Source organism: Pelophylax lessonae, assembly GCF_965119305.1.
Source record: "Pelophylax lessonae genome assembly, chromosome: 13".
NCBI classification, from domain to species: domain Eukaryota; kingdom Metazoa; phylum Chordata; class Amphibia; order Anura; family Ranidae; genus Pelophylax; species Pelophylax lessonae.
This window is the reverse complement of record NC_138780.1, coordinates 182,053,929-182,073,778: the sequence shown is the minus strand read 5'-3', so window position 1 is coordinate 182,073,778 and position 19,850 is coordinate 182,053,929. Positions and strand designations below refer to the sequence as shown.

At 46.6% G+C, this 19,850-nt stretch overlaps 1 protein-coding gene across 5 annotated transcripts in view; it reads left to right on the top strand.

The window, feature by feature from the left end:
• Window positions 1–19,850, top strand: part of CEP128 (centrosomal protein 128) — a 327,084-nt gene that overhangs the window by 93,034 nt on the left and 214,200 nt on the right. For 3 of the 5 annotated variants that reach the window (XM_082242498.1, XM_082242499.1, XM_082242497.1), the window contains exons 16-18: window positions 4,193–4,369; window positions 5,626–5,685; window positions 15,851–16,046. In XM_082242498.1, the coding sequence (XP_082098624.1) occupies window positions 4,193–4,369; window positions 5,626–5,685; window positions 15,851–16,046 (433 nt within the window). The remainder of the gene's footprint in view (window positions 1–4,192; window positions 4,370–5,625; window positions 5,686–15,850; window positions 16,047–19,850) is intronic. The other 2 variants (XR_014224748.1, XM_082242500.1) reach the window with 1 other exon arrangement.

The following is a 19,850-nucleotide window of genomic DNA, read 5'->3' as shown; positions in this document are numbered from 1 at the left end:
CGGGCTGCAGCCATATTCACAGGATGGCGAGAGCAGACTGCAGCCATATTCACAGGATGGCGAGAGCAGACTGCAGCCATATTCACAGGATGGCGAGAGCAGACTGCAGCCATATTCACAGGATGGCGAGAGCAGACTGCAACCATATTCACAGGATGGCGAGAGCAGACTGCAACCATATTCACAGGATGGCGAGAGCGGGCTGCAGCCATATTCACAGGATGGCGAGAGCAGACTGCAGCCATATTCACAGGATGGCGAGAGCAGACTGCAGCCATATTCACAGGATGGCGAGAGCAGACTGCAGCCATATTCACAGGATGGCGAGAGCAGACTGCAACCATATTCACAGGATGGCGAGAGCGGGCTGCAGCCATATTCACAGGATGGCGAGAGCAGACTGCAACCATATTAACAGGATGGCGAGAGCAGACTGCAACCATATTCACAGGATGGCGAGAGCAGACTGCAACCATATTCACAGGATGGCGAGAGCAGACTGCAGCCATATTCACAGGATGACGAGAGCAGACTGCAGCCATATTCACAGGATGGCGAGAGCAGACTGCAACCATATTCACAGGATGGCGAGAGCAGACTGCAGCCATATTCACAGGATGGCGAGAGCAGACTGCAGCCATATTCACAGGATGGCGAGAGCAGAGTGCCCGGAGTGCAGCCATACTCATAGGATGGCTGTAGATGCTATTAAAAAAACTGACAGCATTGTAATCCTGCAGCTAAATACTCTTATTTGCAACCTAGTGCTGCCACCTCTGTATGATGTGTTTATTGGTAATCCCTAAACCTCTGTATACTGTAATATGGTATCGATGGTGTTATACCTTTATACTGTATACTGCTGTGTGTTGTTATACAGTATATAAACCTATACCCATCTATGCTGCTCTGTGGTACTATACATATACTTATACCTTTATACCTACACCTGCTCTGTGGACATGTTAAACTGTGTTTTATGGACCTCATGTGGGCCTCAGGGGTTTAACGTTTTAATAATAATATCTCACTGGGCACTCAAATCGCTAATCAGATTGGTGCTGGGATCTCTTGAAGAAAATGATTTGTCAGGTGATTGATTAAGTATTGGTGAATAGATGTGTCTTGAGCCTGCTTTTAAAAACATCCAGAGAGCATGCTTCCTAGACAGTTGATGGCAGTGAGTTCCATATTGTGCATGATGGAATGCATGGGCTCCAAATGATTTTAAGTCCGCTGTGGGCACAAGTAACTTTCCTCTCTCTGAGAAGCATTGGGGGGAGTATGGGTGAGCTGAATCATCTATTTATTTGGAAGCCAGTGTAAAGTGGGGTACACACTATAAGAAAATTGGGCGAACGATCGTCTGATTTTCCTGGTTTCACAGCAAATCGGAACCAATGAACGACAATTTGTATAAAAATTCTCGTACAACAAAAGCTTTTTTTGTTTGTTTGTTTCTGATCATACACAATCTTTCTTTTCTGATTTTTCTTGTACAAAAATCATGAAAAAACGGTATACACATTAAACGAAAATCGAGAAAAGAGTCTGTCCCTTCAAGAATTCGCATACGGAAATTTAGAATCGGCTGTCGAAAGTTGTGTACACACTATACGAAAATCGTACAAAAATTCTTTGGCCGAAAATGTACGATTTTCTTATAGTGTGTGCTAGCCTTAAAAGGTGTAAAACTAGAGTGATGAAGACAGTAGCCCGGATGCTGCATTCTGTAATAGCTGTAAACAATGTCAGTTTTCCTCAGTGAGATCAAAGTAGAAGGCATTGTAGTAGTCCAATCAGGATGATACAAAAGTGGAATAATTTTGGCATACCCTCTCCTGGAATCAGATGTTTGACTCTAGTAATATTCCTGAGATTGTGGAAGGGGAATCCAATAGCATCTGATGATTGTTGCTTAAAGTGTTACTAGACCCAGGAGCCTGCATTTACGATATCTGATCTCCCACAGTACAAGGAAATGCAATTATTTTAGTAAATATAAACTGCTAAATACCTTTTCTCATCAGCAGTATATAGTAGTCTTGTGACTTCTATCTGTGTCCTGCTGAGCACTGGTTAAAGCTTGTAAGAGGAGTTTTTATTCTCCCCTGACTGTCTTATGAGGCTGCATGACCCCTGACTTTCTATCTTGACAGTGCTGATTGGCCATGTGCTGGTCACCTGCACCCTCCCAAAAAAATAAACCTCTGGCAATACACATTAAACTGAGCATGGGCAGAGTGCTCCCAAGGCTCTGTTCTATCAGGAGATGGATCGGGAGGTAAAAGAAGGGGAGGGGATGATAAGAGCAAACAGGATGAAACAGCCTTTTTTACACAGCGCAGAGGATTAACCCCTTAAGTTTGACCAGTGAGTATAACAAGCATGCTTTACTGCATATACAGACTGATTTTACTGTTGTGGGTTTAGTGACACTTTAAAAAAAAAAAAAAGCACATTTTTGAAGATAAAAAAAAATTCTGCATTTATTTTTTTTTTCGCAGGAGCCTTCAGAGCATTGCACCTGCGATCAGTGGATTGCGGGTGCAATGTCAGTCTCCTGAAGACACTCACTCCAACTTTCTTGCCGTACTTCTGTACAGGCTTTCTGTTAGGAAGCTGGAGGAAGTGTCAGTGAACTTAAGTATAACATGTTTGTTATTTTTAAACAAAAAAAAAACAAGACTTTAAGAGCCGGTTCACACTGGGGCGACCTGCCGTAGGTCGCCTGCCATAGAGAAGCTGTGGACCCGTTCTAATAGGAGCGACACAAGTCGCTCCGACTTAGAAAAAGGGTCCGGAGCTTCTTTGGGGCGACCCGGAGCGACCTGCATTGACTTCAATGTTATGAAGTCCGTGCCGGCCGCTCCGAGGTCGCGGTGCGAGCTGCGCACCGCGACCTGTGAGGTCGCCCGGCAAGTCGGATCGCTCTAATGTGATCCGGCTCCAAGAGCCGGTTCACATACAGGCAACCCGACTTCCCGGGGCGACCTGTGAAGTCGCGGTGCGAGACCTCGGAGCGGCATGCACGGACTTCATATCATTGAAGTCAATGCAGGTCGCTCCAGGTCGCCCCAAAGTAGTACAGGACCCTTTTTCTAAGTCGGAGCGACTTGTGTTGCTCCTATTAGAACGGGTCCTGTGCTACTCTATGGCAGGCGACCCACGGCGACTTGTCAGGCGACTAGGTCGCCTGACAAGTCGCCCCAGTGTGAACGGGGTCTAAGTGCCGGTTCACACTAGTACGACTTGTCAGGCGACTTGGTCAGCCTGACAAGTCGCGCACCGTCGCGGTCCATTGTGTGGTACAGGAACTGTTCTAATAGGAGCGAAACAAGTCGCTCCGACTTAGAAAAAGGTTCCTGTACTCCTTTGGGGCGACTTGCATAGACATTCATTTTATGAAGTCTGCGCAAGTCGCGCCAAAGTCGCGGTTCACGTGACTTCACAGGTCGCCCCCGAAGTCATGCCGCTTCAGTGTGAACCGGCACTAATATTACTTTAAGTCCTGATGGATCACTTCAGGCTGGCCCCTTTTGCAGGTATAGCTATGTAAAACATTAATAAATAAGTATCAGTGCTGTTTAAAATCCAGTAGTACACTGTCTCACCCTGCTCTGCACATGCTCAGTTGCTCTCTATTTTTAGGCATTCTGCTGAATTTGTAGGGGCCAATCTGCTGACAGCTTAAAGATTTACTGCTGTTCAGGGACTCTGGGCTTCAGTAAAATGGCAGCCTCCAGCAAGAAGAAACCAGAGCAATGCTGGGGCAATTTACAGCACACATTAATTTTGGTAGCATAATTATTAATGTGGAATGCTAAAGAACATTATTTTTTATCAGGTTGTTATGGGTAAAGTTCCGCTTTCATGAACACCAGTACCAAAAGCCATTGAACTCTGTTTTTTGTTTGGCACTCTCAATAGATTTTTATTATTGACAATTAGTAGACTGACAATTTTGCAGGGTTATGATGCCACGGCGGTGTGTCAAGAGCACTCCAAGCCTTTCCAAATTAACATTGGGGAATATTAATGTTTTAGTCATATGTTACCTTATGTAGGGTTTGGCTTGTCTGTGATGCCTAATGTTGAAGCTACATGCAGTCTGTATGAAGATGGGTGATACTGATGTAGTGTCCTTTTCTTTGTCACTGTAATCTGTACACTGTGGTCTTTGCCTCCACAGGCTCAGCAGTTGAGCACTGTAGGACAGAACACGAGGAAGCTCGAAGAGAACAACCAGAATCTGGGGGAGAAGCTAGAATTTCTGGAGACGGAACAGGAAACCATCTTGGGTAATCTAGAGGCCGAAATCAATTTGGCTTGTCAGCTTCTGTCCAGAAATCCCATGGATAGATTCCAGGTAATTCCCCATTCTGACCTCCACTGCCTACCAGTGTCCTACAGAACTTGTGTTGTCTTGTATTCATGTCCTTCATCCCCTTGTCCTAAACCCATTCCTTGCATCTTGCCCCTTTTACACTAGCGGACTGATCGGGACCGCCTTTCAGTTTTTACCACCTATTTTCAGACCTGATCGGACCCTCCAGTCTCCTCTATGGAGCGGGGGTTGTCAATGGACGCTGGCGGATGTCAATGGACGCCAACATCCGATCCTTTCTGCTAAAAACAGACCAATAGATGTTCCCCGTTCATCTGGTGGATCGGATTGCAGTCATGTGTATACAGACAGGCGGTCGGTTTACATCCACCTGCCCATAGAGGAGAGTGGGCGGTGTCTGTGTCCGCTCTGCATAAGTGGAGCAGATATGGACCAGCCATCTGCCTGCTCAGCTGGGATCAGCAGACAGATTCCCTGCTGAACAGGTGGACTCCCAACAGAGCCGGCCCCTTGTGCAAGGGGCCTTAGTGTTGCACCTCACAACTTGCCCACAGCCTGCCTGTATTATTAACCTGTTGCAGCACCTGTCCTATTACCTTTCTGGTTTACCTAGCCAACTACCCTCAGTCCCTCCTGTATTACTGCCCTGCCCCAGCAACTTCTCTCAGACCTCCCGTATTACTGCCCTGGCAGTCCTGATATTTTACTGCTGTGCCTAGCCAATTACCCTCGGTCCTCTTCTATTACTGCCCTGCCCTAGCATCCTCTACCAGGCCTCCTGTATTACTGCCCTGCCCAATTACCAGCCTTCATCTACCTTTGTGAACCTCAGTCCTTGTATTTTTCTACTTTTTATGGCCAATAACTCCCACCCTACTATACTAATGCTCACTGATCTCCAATGTTTTGCGATAGCCTAATTCCCACTAAACTGTCCTTCTGACATCACCGGCTCCCCATAGTAACTTTCTTTTGATTGTGTTTTTTATACCGATAGCAATCCACTGCTCACACCTCACCCCCTTGTGCTTACATCCCCTCACATCCTCATTATCTCACAGAAGGCATCCAACCTGCTTCTCATACTCACCGACCTCCAACATGTCTACCTAACCTTACCCTCTCATAAGTTCCCCCAAACACCTCAGTAACCTCTTTCCTTATATTCCACTCTGTTAGGGTCAGTCAAAAAATGTGTAATGTGAGTAATAACCAGAGAATGAATAGTAAAGTACTGATTCCAGTATTCTGAAACAAATTTTGTCATCTTGTAAAAGGCTGTGTCCGTGGGAAGTCACCTGAGGAATGATCCCCACTACTGGCTGGCAGAGACCAAGGTAAGACTACTGTGACTGCTTGTCACCTTTCCTTCCTCTATAGTATAGGAATATATAGGAGGTCTGAGAATTCTGGCAGTGGGAGGCCTGCTCAGCTGCTCTGGAATGCTTCCTCCCTTGTTATAAAAGTCTCTCTGGGCCCCGGCATGTGATGGGGAGATGTCCCCGCTCTAAGATGTGAGCGCCTGGAGTGAGCAGCTGTGTGCAGGAGAGCCCACACAGACAGCAGCAGCTGGAGGAGCTCACACAAATATTCTGCACACTCCTTCTCTCGTTTTTTCAGCCTGTATTAACCTTTGCTGTCTCTCTCCCTTTACCCGCTCCTTCTGTACCCTTTGCCAGCTACTCTTCCCTCGGTTTGCTCCTCCTGTACGCTGCCAGCTAATTTTCACTCTGGTGGCTCCTCCTGTTCCCTCTTGCAGCCAATTTTCCCCTTTACCCTCTCCTCTTATTCCCTCTGCCAGCTACTTATCCCTCTGGCCGCTCCTCTTGTACCCTTTGCCAGCTACTCTTTTTATCCTCTACTCTTCCCTCTGTTCTCTCCTCCTGTACCTTCTGCCAGCTACTCTTCTTTTTATATGCTTCTCTTATACCCTCTGCCAGCTACTCTTCACATTATCCGCTCCTCTTAAACCCTCTGCCAGCTACTCTACTCTCTATCCGCTCCTCTTAAACCCTCTGCCAGCTACTCTTCCCTCTATCCGCTCCTCTTAAACCCTCTGCCAGCTACTCTTCCCTCTATCCGCTCCTCTTAAACCCTCTGCCAGCTAGTCTTCCCTCTATCCGCTTGTCTTAAACCCTCTGCCGGCTACTCTTCCCTCTATCTGCTCCTCTTAAACCCTTCCAGAGTTACTCTTCCCTCTATCCGCTCCTCTTAAACCCTCTGCCAGAGTTACTCTTCCCTCTATCCGCTCCTTCTGTACCCTCCGTCAGCTACGTTTCCCTCTATCTAAATTTCCTCTTGTACCCTCTGCCAGCTACACTACCTATATTTATTCCTCTCCTACCCTTTGCTAGCTAGTCTTATATCCACTGTGAGTTAAGTAGGGTACACACTATAAAAAAATTGGGCAAACGATCGTCTGATTTTCCGCATGTTTAACAGCAAATCGGAATTGATTAATGAAAATTCAAACGAAAACTCTTGTATGACAAAAGCTTTTTTGTTTATGGTTTCTGATCGTGCGCAGTCTTTTTTTTTTTTTTTTTTTTTTTTTTGAATAAACTTTATTGAAACAAAGATACGGTACATGAAAATTAAGTACAACATTAACCAACACATTTTACATTTTTATGGGAGACAGAGGCCGAGCAATAGCAGAAGCTCGCAGCTGACTCCAAAAGTGAGGGTATTGTGCATGAAACAAGATTCTATCATCAAATACACTAGAAACCTAGTTGGATGGATCTCGCGCATTTATCATAACTGACTAAACTAACATAGAGGGGGGGGGGGGGAAATGGAGGAACGAAGAGCAGTGAATAAGGGTAGACTCTGAAAGAGAAGGGGGGGGGGGGGGGCTAACTCCAGAACCATTGCACCCGAGTCTTACCCAGGGAGATGGTATGAGAACGTATCTTCTTGCAGAGAGGTAGTGACATCCTGGGGTAGTGAATCCATAAAGTCCTGCCAAGTGAGATAGTAACGGTTAGCGGATGATGGAAGATGAAAGTCCGTATTAAGTCGATCCTTGGTCATAAGGGTTAGCAACTCCTTATGGACCTGCGAGACTGAAGGAACTACTGTCGTTATCCAGTTTGCCAGTACTACCCTGCGGGCTATCAGCAAACACGTTAGAGTCCATACCCGAGGGTATGGTGGCGGGCGGCTGGACCAAATCTGGAGCTGTTTGTCCCAATGTCCAAAGATTAGCAGAAGGGGATCCTTAGGCAAATGAAGAAGGGTGATCCTTTTAATGAGTAAAAGTACTTGGTCCCAGAACGTGGATATGAACGAGCACGACCAGAACCTATGGAGTAGGTTCGGCCTGACGACCTTGCAGTAAGGACAGAGGCTGGTAGAAGGATCGTCTTTGTTACAAGTGAATGGTATATAAGCCCTATGTAAAATTTTCAGCTGCGTTTCTCTCCATGTTTCACTAGGGGTTATGCGCAAAGTTCTGTTGTATCCCTGAAAGAGTTTGGCAACTATGTCCTCAATAGGAAAGTCTTTTGCCCAGTTGGCCGCCGAGGAACTGGCATGGTGGAAAGAGGAGAGCTTTTGGAAAGGTTTGTATATATCTGAGATGCAATACTTCCCCGCCGCCAGTAAAGGGTCCAATAGAGGATCAAGAAAGCCTTTGTGTGGGCCTCTGTTAGTTGAGTGAAGAAAACTGAGGCATTGTATAACCGAGAAGGTATGCGAGGCCGGTAGCTGGTAGGATTCCCGGATATCCCTCACAGACCTTGGTTTTCCTGAAACGGGGTCACAGAGATCCGAAAAGTATTTGAGGCCTTTGCGCTGCCAAATGTCAAAATTACGTGAATGTAGTCCCGGGAGGAAGGCAGGGTTTCCCCTAATGGGGAGGTATTTGGATATGGAAAGTGGAAGCTTCAAACGCTTTCTAGTCTCTCTCCAGGCAATCACCGTGTCTCTCAGAAGAACATTGTGTTGAAGCCTGGGTGGCATACTTTTCCATTTGGCGTGTAGTAACGCCGCCAGCGAGTAGGGAGCAGACATTTGCGTTTCCAGGTCGTAGTTTGAATAGCAGGAAGACTGAGAGAGCCAATCTAAGGATATCCTAAGAAGGCATGATAGGTTGTACATTCTAACGTCAGGCAGGCTAGCACCCCCCTCGCCCCTGGGAAGACAGATTTTACTGAAAGAGATGCGTGGTCGCTTGCCCCGCCAGACAAACCTGGAGATGGCCTTATTAATAAGTTTGGTGTCTGTGTGTTTGATTAACAGAGGGATCGTTTGCAATGGATACAAAAGTCGGGCGAAGCTGACCATTTTGACTAAATGACATCTACCCAGGAGCGAGAGAGGCAGATCCATCCAACTATCCAATTCCTGTTTGAGCTTCTGAAACAGCGGAGGGTAGTTTAAGGAGTATATTGAAGACGGGATTTTGCCTATCTTGATACCCAAGTATGTAATGTGTGAGGTGGCCAGGGTGAAGGGGGCAGAGGAGGCCCAAGTTGGTTTGTATCTGGTACCTAAGGGGAGTATTTCGCTCTTCGCATAATTAATCCGTAGGCCAGAGCAGAGTTTGAACCTATCAAATGTGGAGATAATGGTGTGCATGTCTGAGGAGGGGTTTTGAGTGAAGATTAGAACATCATCCGCGAAAAGAGATACACGAAGTTCATGGTCACCTATCAGGATACCGTGAAGTGGCGCGGCCTCCAACAGGTATCTGGAAAGAGGTTCTAGAGCCAAATTAAAGAGTAGTGGGGACAGGGGGCATCCCTGCCTCGTCCCCTTGAAGAGTCTAAACTCGTCGGTGAGAGAACCGGCCACCCAAAGCCTGGCCGCGGGGGAGGTGTACATCGCCTTGACAACGTGCGTGAAAGGTCCCGAGAAGCCAAAAGAGGACAGAACCTCAGACAGCCATGCGAAATTCACGTTGTCAAAGGCCTTCTCCGCGTCCAAGGTGATGATCGCCAGATCTTTCTCCGAGTACACCCTAGCATGGTCCAGGGCCAGAAGGACCTTACGTATGTTAGATGCAGCTGATCTGCCCTTGGTAAAACCCGATTGCGCCGGGTGAATCAATGAGGGCATAATCAGGGCAAGCCTGGACGCAAGTATTTTCGATAGGATTTTGACATCCAAATTTAAAAGTGAAATCGGCCTATATGAGCCAGGTTCTAAGGGATCTTTACCTTTTTTTGCCAAGAGCTTTATAATGGCCTGATTACCTGTGGGGGGATAGGAGCCTCCGGACCAAACGGCTGAGTAGACCTCCAGCAGGGTAGGTCCCAACGTCTCTAGAGCACTCTTATAGAATTCTCCCGTAAAGCCGTCTGGGCCGGGGGCTTTGTTAGGGGCAAGATGTTTTATAGTGTCTTGTACCTCTGAGAGTGTCACCGGGGCGTTTAAGGCCTCCAACTGGGTCGGGGATATCTTGGGTAGTACTACGCTGTTAAGAAAAAAGTCTGCCTGAGTGGCATCATAAGGGTCAGGAGAATAGAGAGATTTATAAAAGTCGCGCATGATGGACTGCACTCCCGCGGGAGTGGACTCCACCCTGCCCGAGGGGCGCCGAAGAGAAGCTATATGTGTGGGTTTGTAAGGGGCCCTGCAGAGCCGCGCTAGTAGTTTGCCCGCCTTGTTCCCAAACTTATGCATAGTGGCCGTGAAGTGTGCTCTCTTAGTAGATTCCAATTTATCAGCCCAGGAATCAAAGGCTTGTTTCGCAAGGACCCACGCCTGTCTGTGAAGGGGGGAGTCAGAAGACAGCAATGTAGTTTGGGCCAAACGAAGGCGCTCACTCGCCCGGATAAAACTCGCCGAGGCATTCTTCCTATAGGCAGAAGCGTAGGAGATGATTCGTCCTCGAAGGAAGGCTTTGCCAGCCTCCCAAAACAGAATCGGCTGAGAGATGTGGGATACATTGTCTGCCGAGTATTCCTCCCAGGCCCGGGCCAGGAAGGCCCGGAAGTCTGAGTTGTTGTGTAAATAGCTTGGAAATCTCCACAAGTGGGAGTCTGCGTTTTTATCCGGGGGATCTAGCGTAATGGAAATAGGGGCGTGGTCAGAGATGACAATGTCATGGATTTCAGGGTCTTCGATCCTATGCGCGGCAGAAGTAGAGGAGAAAAAATAATCTATTCTAGTGAATACATTATGGGGATGGGAGTAGAATGTGTACTCTCTGTCAGTGGGGTGATGGAGTCGCCACACATCCGTCAGATGGAGGGAGTCCACGATACTTGCTAACGGGTTCAGGGTTGGGACATTGGCGCGATGGGACTTAGACTTCACCGTGGATCTATCTATGGTAGGGTCCATGATCAAGTTAAAATCGCCGCCAATCAGGTGGGGGACGTGGGGAAATTTAAGCAGATGGTTTGATAGGGCCCTAAAAAATGGTTGATCGGGTACATTGGGGGCATAAACGTTGGTCAGCAGAATTTCCCTGTTGTTCAGTTTCAAGTGCGCCGAGACATAGCGACCGCTATCATCCGTAACTAGGGACAGAAGTTCGCATGATAAATTTTTATGAATTAAAATCAGAACGCCCGCTTTTCTGCCCACCGCCGCCGAACCGTATACCGTGCCCACCCACAGTTTTTTCATACGGGGGAAATCTGCTAGGGGCAGGTGGGATTCCTGAATCAGTGCAATATCAGCCTTAAGTCGTTTGAGGTGTCTAAGGACCTTCATCCGTTTAAAGGGGGAACGTAAACCCCTGACATTCCATGAAATGACTTTCATGGAGGGTCCAGGTGATCTAGGTGTGGTGCAAGAGGTATAAGCAAGACATACTGAGGGGCAGGAAACATAAGTAGTGTCAAGTACGTGGGCGCTATCAGTGGCAGGAACGTGTATGTTACTAGGAGCCTGATTGAGCCGGCTCCAACCTTGGAGTTAGTTAGAAACGTGGGGGGGGGATAAGCCAGGATGGAGAGTGGAAAGACCAATGCAACAAACCATGCAATGAAAGTAGGGGAAAACATCGTGAACTTCACTTTTTTCCGGATGCTGCAACTGTGGTAGACGGCAAGGTCCTTGGTACAGACCCAAAACAGGTCTATAAACACCTCGGCCCGCCTCGCCCCGAGGGCGCCAGGAAGCGAGAGGTTATCGAGGGTCTAGGACAGATTTATCCAAGTCCTCCACAGTGCCAGCATTGTCAGCGCCGGAATACACATGAAACATAATGCGAACCGAACTGTAAAACATTAAACATAACCAGCGGTCACAAAACTATTGAAAGAAGAAAAAATTTCCTAATAGTGCAATAGTGCTCTAGTTACTTGTCTGAGGCCTTGCCTCATAGGTAGACCAAAGTGCTAACTCAAAAAGTACGTAGAGAGGAATACTTCACTGTTCAACGCAGCACCTCGGTAAGAGGAGAGTGGAGTGATCCATGGCTGTGGTAGTTCAGCGATGATGGTGAGAGCGACCGCTGGCCGCTTCGGAATACTTCTGTCTTTTGGGTGACTCCTTGCGAGGACTTCTCGGGATCAGGGAGCGCTGGACCGGGGGAGGCCTGGCGTCCATGTTACTAGAACCATCTTTGTTGAGAGAGCTGATGAAAGAAACCGCTTCCGATGGGTCTTGAAAAGCCAGTTGTTCGCCTGAAGGCGATCGCAGTCGAAGGATGGCTGGGTATGCCAGCGTAAATTTGATCTGGGCTTGATGCAGCTTGGCGCACACCGTCTGGAAAGCTTTCCTCTTTCTGGCCACTTCGACCGAGTAGTCCGCAAAGATCAGTATTTTAGTACCATCGATCTGGAGAGACTTGGCCTGTCTGAACTTTTGAAGAATCGCTGACTTATCGGCGTAGTTCAGATATTTGGCGATAATCGGTCGCGGTGTCGATCTCTCAGAGGAATGAATCCCCATGCGGTGGGCTCGTTCAACAACGCAGGTACCTTGTAGGCCCAGTGCCTCTGGAATTCTCTTAGAGCACAGGTCAGGAATGGCAGATGGTGGCACTGATTCCGGTATCCCTATGAACCTGAGGTTACTCCTGCGCGCTCGATTTTCCAAGTCCTCCAATTTTTGTAATATAAAACGGTTAGTCTTGTCCTGAGTCTCCTCAAAGCTGTGAGAGCTGTATAACTCCTCTTCCATACTGGCTACCCGGGATTCCACTTCCTGTAGCCTGTGGGAATGCTCTGTAAGCTTGTGCTTGATCTCCTGCATGCCTTCTGCTACTGCGGACTGCACTGCTGCGGATATGGTGGGGGATAGGAGAGCCACCACCGTTTGGGCTATGCGGTCCGACTGGGGGTCCCCCAGAGAAGGCACTGGGGAAGCCTGAGGGACAAGGGTGTCCATCTGAGCGGCATCCGCCGCTCCGGCGGTACAGGCCGAAGCCGGGGCCTCGATTTGCGGCGGACCCGGCGGAGCGCGCGGGCCGCCTTTCTCCAGGAATTTGTCCATTATATGGATTTATAGGAGCCGATATAGTGCCCGGAGGTCGGGGAAGTAGCGGACTACCCGTCCGAGGCGATGCGGGGGTTTTATATGCTGGTTTTGTGGTCCGACCGCGGGAGCCGAGGAGGGATGCGTTCACAGCATTCGGCGCCGGAACCGGAAGTGCGCAGTCTTTTGTTTCTGATTTTTCTAATACTAAATCGGTACACAAGGCAAATCCTATTCATTTCAATGGCCCCTGTTCACATCTGAGCGTTTTGACGCTGGGAGCAAAACGCCCAACGCTCAAAAAAGTACATGAGCTTCTTTTTGGGCAGATTACAGCCGTTTTCCATTGGTCTCTATTCAATCTAAAAACGCCTGCACAAAAAACGCCTGTAAATCACGGTAAAAATTGCGGTAAAATCGCTGTAAAAACCGCGAGAAAACGCTACGCTCAGGTGTGAATGTAGCCTTACTCTTCCCTCTACCTGCTCCTTTTGTATCCAGTGCCAATTACTCCTCTTTCTAGTGGCTACTTCTGTGTTCTCTGCCAGCTATTCTTCCTAGTTCTCCTATACTCTGTGCCAGCTACTCTTCCCTCCTCTTGTACACTCTGCCAGCTACTCTCCCTATATTTGCTTCTCTTGTACCCTCTGCTATGGTTAAACCCCCTGCCAGTTACACTTTTCTTCACCCGTTCCTACAATCCTAAAACAGGTTCTAACCCTTCTATTAAAAATAAAGGCTATTCCATTTTCTTTTCAAGAATACACATGATTTTGAAGAGTTCATAAATACGTTTTTTTTACATTTGTTGGGGTTCCACTTTAAGCTTGGCAGCCTTTCCTGACCAGTTAGCACAGCCTAAGTCAGATGCGGCCAGGAGCACAGATGTGCATGATTCCCCAGAGTTAGGCCCAAGGACACCTGCAGGCTGTAGTGGTGGAAGAGTGCCACTTTTCAGGCTCCTGGATTGCAGCGCACTTGTCCCTGGCAGTGAAAAAACATTTTTTTTTTTTTTGTCTTAATTCTTTTACAATTGATGGGAAATCCAGGCAGATGTACGCAGAGGAGCAAGAACTGCTGCCAGTAATATGCTGCCTTTAACTGGAGTCGTATATCAGGTACTGGGAGACGGACGAAGCCAGGCAAGCCTGAGCTGAACCCAAAGATCACTTTCTGTATTGAAAGCTCAGTTGTTCCTAGAATTTCTATCTGCCCTTAGGTTGATTTATCTGCCCACTGGGGCTCAGGCAGTGAAATTTATGCAGCTGGCACTTCTTACCTGTTGCAACTATTATGGCAGAGTCTGGTTGTTGCTGCTGGATTGCTAAATCATTTAAAATTGTGGAGAAATAAAGCAGGATGAGTGAGTCTGCAATGGGGGAAGAAAAAGAAAGTCAGACCCTTAAGCCGGCCATACATGGATCAAAAGTCGGCCGTTTCTGCAGGGACAGGCCAAACTTCGGTCCATGTATGGGCAGGCTGAATGTGCCTAAGTTGATCGATCAGTCAACTTGGGTACAACCAGCATGTTTGATTTTTCTACATAGTTACTGCCAGCGGCTATAGTCACTAGCGGTAACCATTGGATTCTGCCGGTCGGGAATGCTCCCTGAGCCCCCTGCTGGCAGAATTCAAAATGGCCTAGTGGAAGGTATTCCCCCACCCCTGACCGTGTTTATTGGGGAATCAAGCGCTTATACCTGTGGTAATCTGCCATCTAGGTCCCTCACCAGCACCATTTCTGTGTGTGAGTGGCTGCTAACCCAGCACTGCAGATGCCCTGATACTAGGCCATCCCTAACGGTTCCCTTCGATCACCGCAGCAGACTCTTCTCCTTCCTGGATATAAAAAGGACCCTGCTGCTGGACAGTGAACACAAAGTGTCCACATTACACAGGCAGTGAAGTAGACATAAAAAGAAGGACCCTGTCTTTTGTAAATAAAGTAGGAGAGAGGACTGGGGGCTGCTGCAGCTGTTAGCGAGTTGAAAAGTAAAGCGCCTTTAAGTTTTGTGTTTTTTTTTTTTTTTTTTTGGCAGCAATCAGTTAGAGGGGGATAGGGTAAGCCCAGACATCAGCTTTAAGGTGGACCTGATGTCAAATTTGAAGTTGATGTATATGTGAAGGTATACCCTAAATTCTTATCAATCGTCATTTGGATGCAATATCTCTGAGATTGATGGGGCACTCCTGGTAAGGGCATGGTTTAAATCGCGGCTCTCTGATGCAGTGACAGCATTATCCCAGTCAGATGTCACGGTCATTCATACACTTCAGGAAAAGGGCAGGGGACGTGTACACCTGTAAAGCCACAGGTTGACTCTATAGCCCAGGCAGAGCTTTGGCGTTGCACCGTGTAGTCCCAGTGCAGGAGTGAGCATGGCATGCTGACAATACTACCACAAAGCCTAGGAGTGCCCGCTCCTTCAGACTGACACTCCTCCATCAAGCATAGCTCTTCCCAAGAGGTAGAAAAGAGAAAAGGGATAGAGGGGGTGCACCCACCTAAATGTAAACTGTTTAATGAAGAATAGCAATAAAATAGTATAAAATGCTCTCATTGCATGAATGGAATAAAGGCACATCAGTGGTATGGAGAGGTTCGGGTGTTCTTACTTCTCCTTACCACTGACGTGTCTTTATCCCATTCATGAACACCCTCTGTCTTTCTTCTCAGTCTACACATAGGTTACTCAGGACCTATGGGAGCTGTACCATCGCCCACCCTACATCACCCCTCCCCCCGGATCATAGTTTTAACCCTCGGGTTATTGACAGCGCATTAGTACATTTTTAACCTTAGCCCACTGCTTGCATTAGGGCTTAGGACTTTTGAAAGGAGTACTAAAGCAGGGTGCTGTAAAACTCTGTACAGCACCCTGCCAGCCCCTCCCACCAGCCATGATCTGTTGCATAGGGATGCACAGAGACACCATGATTATGGGACTGGGTCTAAAATATATAATTTTTTTTTTTTTTAAATGTCATTCGCATCTTGACAAGAGGGAAGAGATTAACCAGGAAAAGCAAAAACTAACCAAAATAACATCAGCTAACCTCATCATTATCAAACCTTGCATGTGTTATTGAGAAGTGTGTCACTCGTTCTACGTTTCCCATCAGACCAAGCTGCAGTGGCTGTGTGAGGAGGTGAGGGAGCGAGAGGAGAAGGAACGCAAGATTCGCAAGATTCAGTACCAGCAATGTCAGGAACAGATGAAGGAGCAGAAGCTAAAGAACGACTCAGAGAAAGAGCTTCTTAGTCAGCAAATTGCCAAAATGGAACAGCAGTTGGAGGAAGCTCACCGTGACAGAAAAGGTGGGTGCCGGTGGTTTTCCCATCCATGACCAATAAAATTCTACCATCTAATTATCCCAATATGGTCTGATCCATAGTTGGTTTTGTTACACAACCCCTAACTGCTTGTCCAAGCTTTTGAATTGCATTGTAACTAAATTCTTGGCTGTCCCTGACATTCTCACAATGCCTCCTAATGAAGGAGCTGCATCTCCTTAGGGTTCTCTACACACGCACATATTTCTGGGATTGTTGCATTAAATGACCTGGTCCCTTGACTCCTTCTTTTAACATCTAACCCTAGCCCCTTTCCTCTCTTAAATCTGGCCATACATGGGGCTGAATGAGAGAACTCTATTGATTCTTCCATCCACGCTAAACGTTGTGGACGAATGAAACTCTCCTTCCGACAAATGTATTCTGACAGCTGGCGCCAGCAGCTGTTAGAATACCTGAACAGTGACTGCATCTAATTGGATTCAGACACTGTCCGACAATTTGCCTGGCTTCGGTTTTTGGATCAAAGAATGTCTGGTGGGAAGGTACTGACAGGGCCACCCATGGCTTGAATTCACTCTGTGTATGGCCAACTCAATCCTATCCCTCCAACCCTAACTCATCCAAGGCAGGTCACTCAAGCCTAAACCTCTCCACAGCATTGCAACATAATATTTTTTTTTCCTTTTAAATCTGATGAGGTTAGGTAAGCACTCAGAGTGTGCATGCTTGGCATCTTAAGGCTAAGTCCACCCTTTACATCAAAATGATACATTCACATTTTTTTTCTCTTCTGAAAATATATTGTATTTATTTATTTCAGGTTCTTATATAGCGCTGTCAATTTATGCAACGCTTTACATATACATTGCACATTCACATCAGTCCCTGCCCTCAAGGAGCTTACAACCTAAGGTCCCTAACTCACATTAATACATACATAGTAGGGCCATTTTTTTTTTTTGTATACAGGATCCAATTAACCTACCAGCATGTCTTTGGACTGTACGTATTTACTATTGTTTTGCACAGTAGACTGCAAAGCTCTGCATCTGTGACCAGTGGATCACGAGTGCAATGCACAGGCTCTTGCAGTTACGTCCTCCTCCTTGCTCTATGACCGTCCAGAGGACTTTTAGTTGGGGAGCTTGAGCAAGTGTCAATGGACTTACAAGTAAGGTGAGAACTACAGATTTGTCTGCTGTGGTGAAAGATGGGACCTTGAATTAATTAATTCACAGAACTCTGTGAATGAAGACGTAGCTGTACAGACAGAGCCTTGCACATTTGCGCAGATTTTGAAAGTGACAGCTGATAATGCAGGCAAAAGCACCCCCACATGCTTTCATGGGGGGGGGGGGGGTGGGCTGATTCTGGGTTGCTCCCATTTGTACCATGTTACATGTTACCCTAAAGCGGCCTGTAGATGGATTGAAATTTGGACGGTTCAAGAAATTTAAATCCAACTATGGCCATTCCCGCTCACCAAAAGTCAATCTAACAATCCGTAACTATAAGAAGAAAAATGAAGGGCCTCTAAGTGCCATACCATACGTTTTATTAAATGCAAAAATATTATTAAGACTTACAGGATTCACATGAATATAGGGCTCATCCTAAGTATGCTGAACTGTAAGAATCGCATCTGCCCATCACTAGCATGCTCCCTGGGGTCTGCACTGTCCCACAGCAAGAGACCGAAATGTGGAAAAGATGGCTTCTGCTCTCTGGAGCCAGCACTGAACGCAGCGGCAGTGTGGTGACGCAATTCGGAGCATGCACTCCTTTGTCAAACCGATAGAGATTGCATCCTCTATTTGCAATCTAGCGATCAACTTCTGTTGAATGGGAATGTTGGGATAACCTGCGTTGAACAGTGGCTGCTGCCACTGATTAGTGTATTCCAAGAGCAGTTGAATCTCCGCCTTTTAAGTTGATCTTCATGTTTCGTTTAAAGTGTTTGTAAACAATCACCATGTAAAACAACCCATTCAGTTTTAAATGGAAATGGAAGGCAAAACATTTGTGTATAGAGATAAAAAAAATGTATAAATACCCTTTTCCCCCCTTTTTTATAATTAATAATTTTATCTCTGTTCACATTTGCATGGGAGCTGGGGGAGGAGAAATGGCAGTACACTAATCTTCCTAGTTATGGCTGTGCAAGGGGTGCGTAAGGAAGGGCAAGGCTGATCATTGGAGGAGAACAGGTTGAGTTCCCAGCATAGCTAGAGACCTGACCTTGGTGTGTTCTCCTTACTAGTGTAGTCCGTTTTTTTAAAAAAAAGTTGAGGGACTGGCAGGAACACAAAGGAAGCAATACAAAGAGAACAGGAGACTTCTTAATGCAAGTACAGCAGGCACATATCAGCAATATGAGATGTTTAGGTTTACAAACTCTTGAACTTAAAACTTTTTATTTGGACCAAGCTGGGCCAAACAAACTATTTCCTTCGCTAATAAATGTAGGGGCTGTCAGCATTGTATGAACTGTAAATAGCATTGGCTACATACAGTATACAGCGTCACCTTCTGGCAGCAGGATTAGAACTTCCCGCTTAACTCCCGGAGCAAAATTGAGTCATCTAGTTGAGCACACTCATCCTTTTACAGGGAGCTTTGTATTATATTAATGAATACAGAGCTTCCTCTGGCTGAGGTGGAGTTCATGGCATCATCAGTCCGCTAGATCAATTATATGAAGCTTTGTGTTCAGTCATGGACTACAAAACTCCCTGTGAAAAGCTGAGCAGAGCTCAGCCCAACTTTGATTTTGTTCCAGGAGTAGGAAAGGTTAGTCCCACTGCCGGAACACAGCGCTGTATACTGGATATAGCTGAGGCTACATACAGCGCACACAGGCACCGCAACTATTAGTAAAGTAAATAGTTCCTTTGGACCAGCTTGGTTTTTTTTAATCTTAACTACTTGCCGAATGCCGCAAGTAAATTTACTGCGGCGGTCAGCCCCGGCCAGGCAGAGTGATGTTAATTAACGTCACTCGCCTGTCACTCCTTTTAGAGCCCGCCTCGGCTCGTTCACGGAGGAGTGCGGGATTGTGACTGGCGGACCCGATGTCCGCCGGTCACACTACGATCGCCGGTACAGCGGGAGAAAGACAGAGCGGCTTATGTAAACAAGCCGCCTGTCATTCTCCCCTGTGTAAAAATGAAGATCAGACGGTTCTACTATGTAGAACCGTTGATCTTTGTTTTTACACTAGGAGACCTGTCCCTGCACAGTTCGAATCACGCCCCTAGGACACACTTAACCCCTCCCTGTCCAATATAGTTAACCCCTTCCCTGCCAGTGTAATTTTTGCAGTAACAGTGCATATATATAGCACTGATTACTGCAGTAATGTCACTGGTACCCCCAAAAGTGTCAAAAATGTCAGTCTAGGGTCCGATCTGTCCGCCGCAATGTCGCAGTACCGCAAAAAAATCGCAGATCGCCGCCATTACTCGTTAAAAAAAAAACACCAAAAATGACAAAAATCTTTCCCTTTGTTAGTAAACGCGATAACTTTTGCGCAAACCAATCAAAATACGCTTTTTGCGATTTTTTTTTTTTTTTACCAAAAATATGTAGCGTAAAACAATTTGGCCGAAAATGTTAAAAAATTTTGATTTTTACATTTTTTTGGGGGGGGGAATTTCATATAAAAAAAAGTGAAAAATATTGTTATTTTTGCAAAAATTACGCTCTTTTTTTTGTTTATCGCGCATGATCAAAAAATCGCACAGGTGATCAAATACCACCAAAAGAAAGCTCTGTTTGTGGGAAAAAAAGGACGTGAAATTCGTTTAGGTACAGCGTCGCATGACC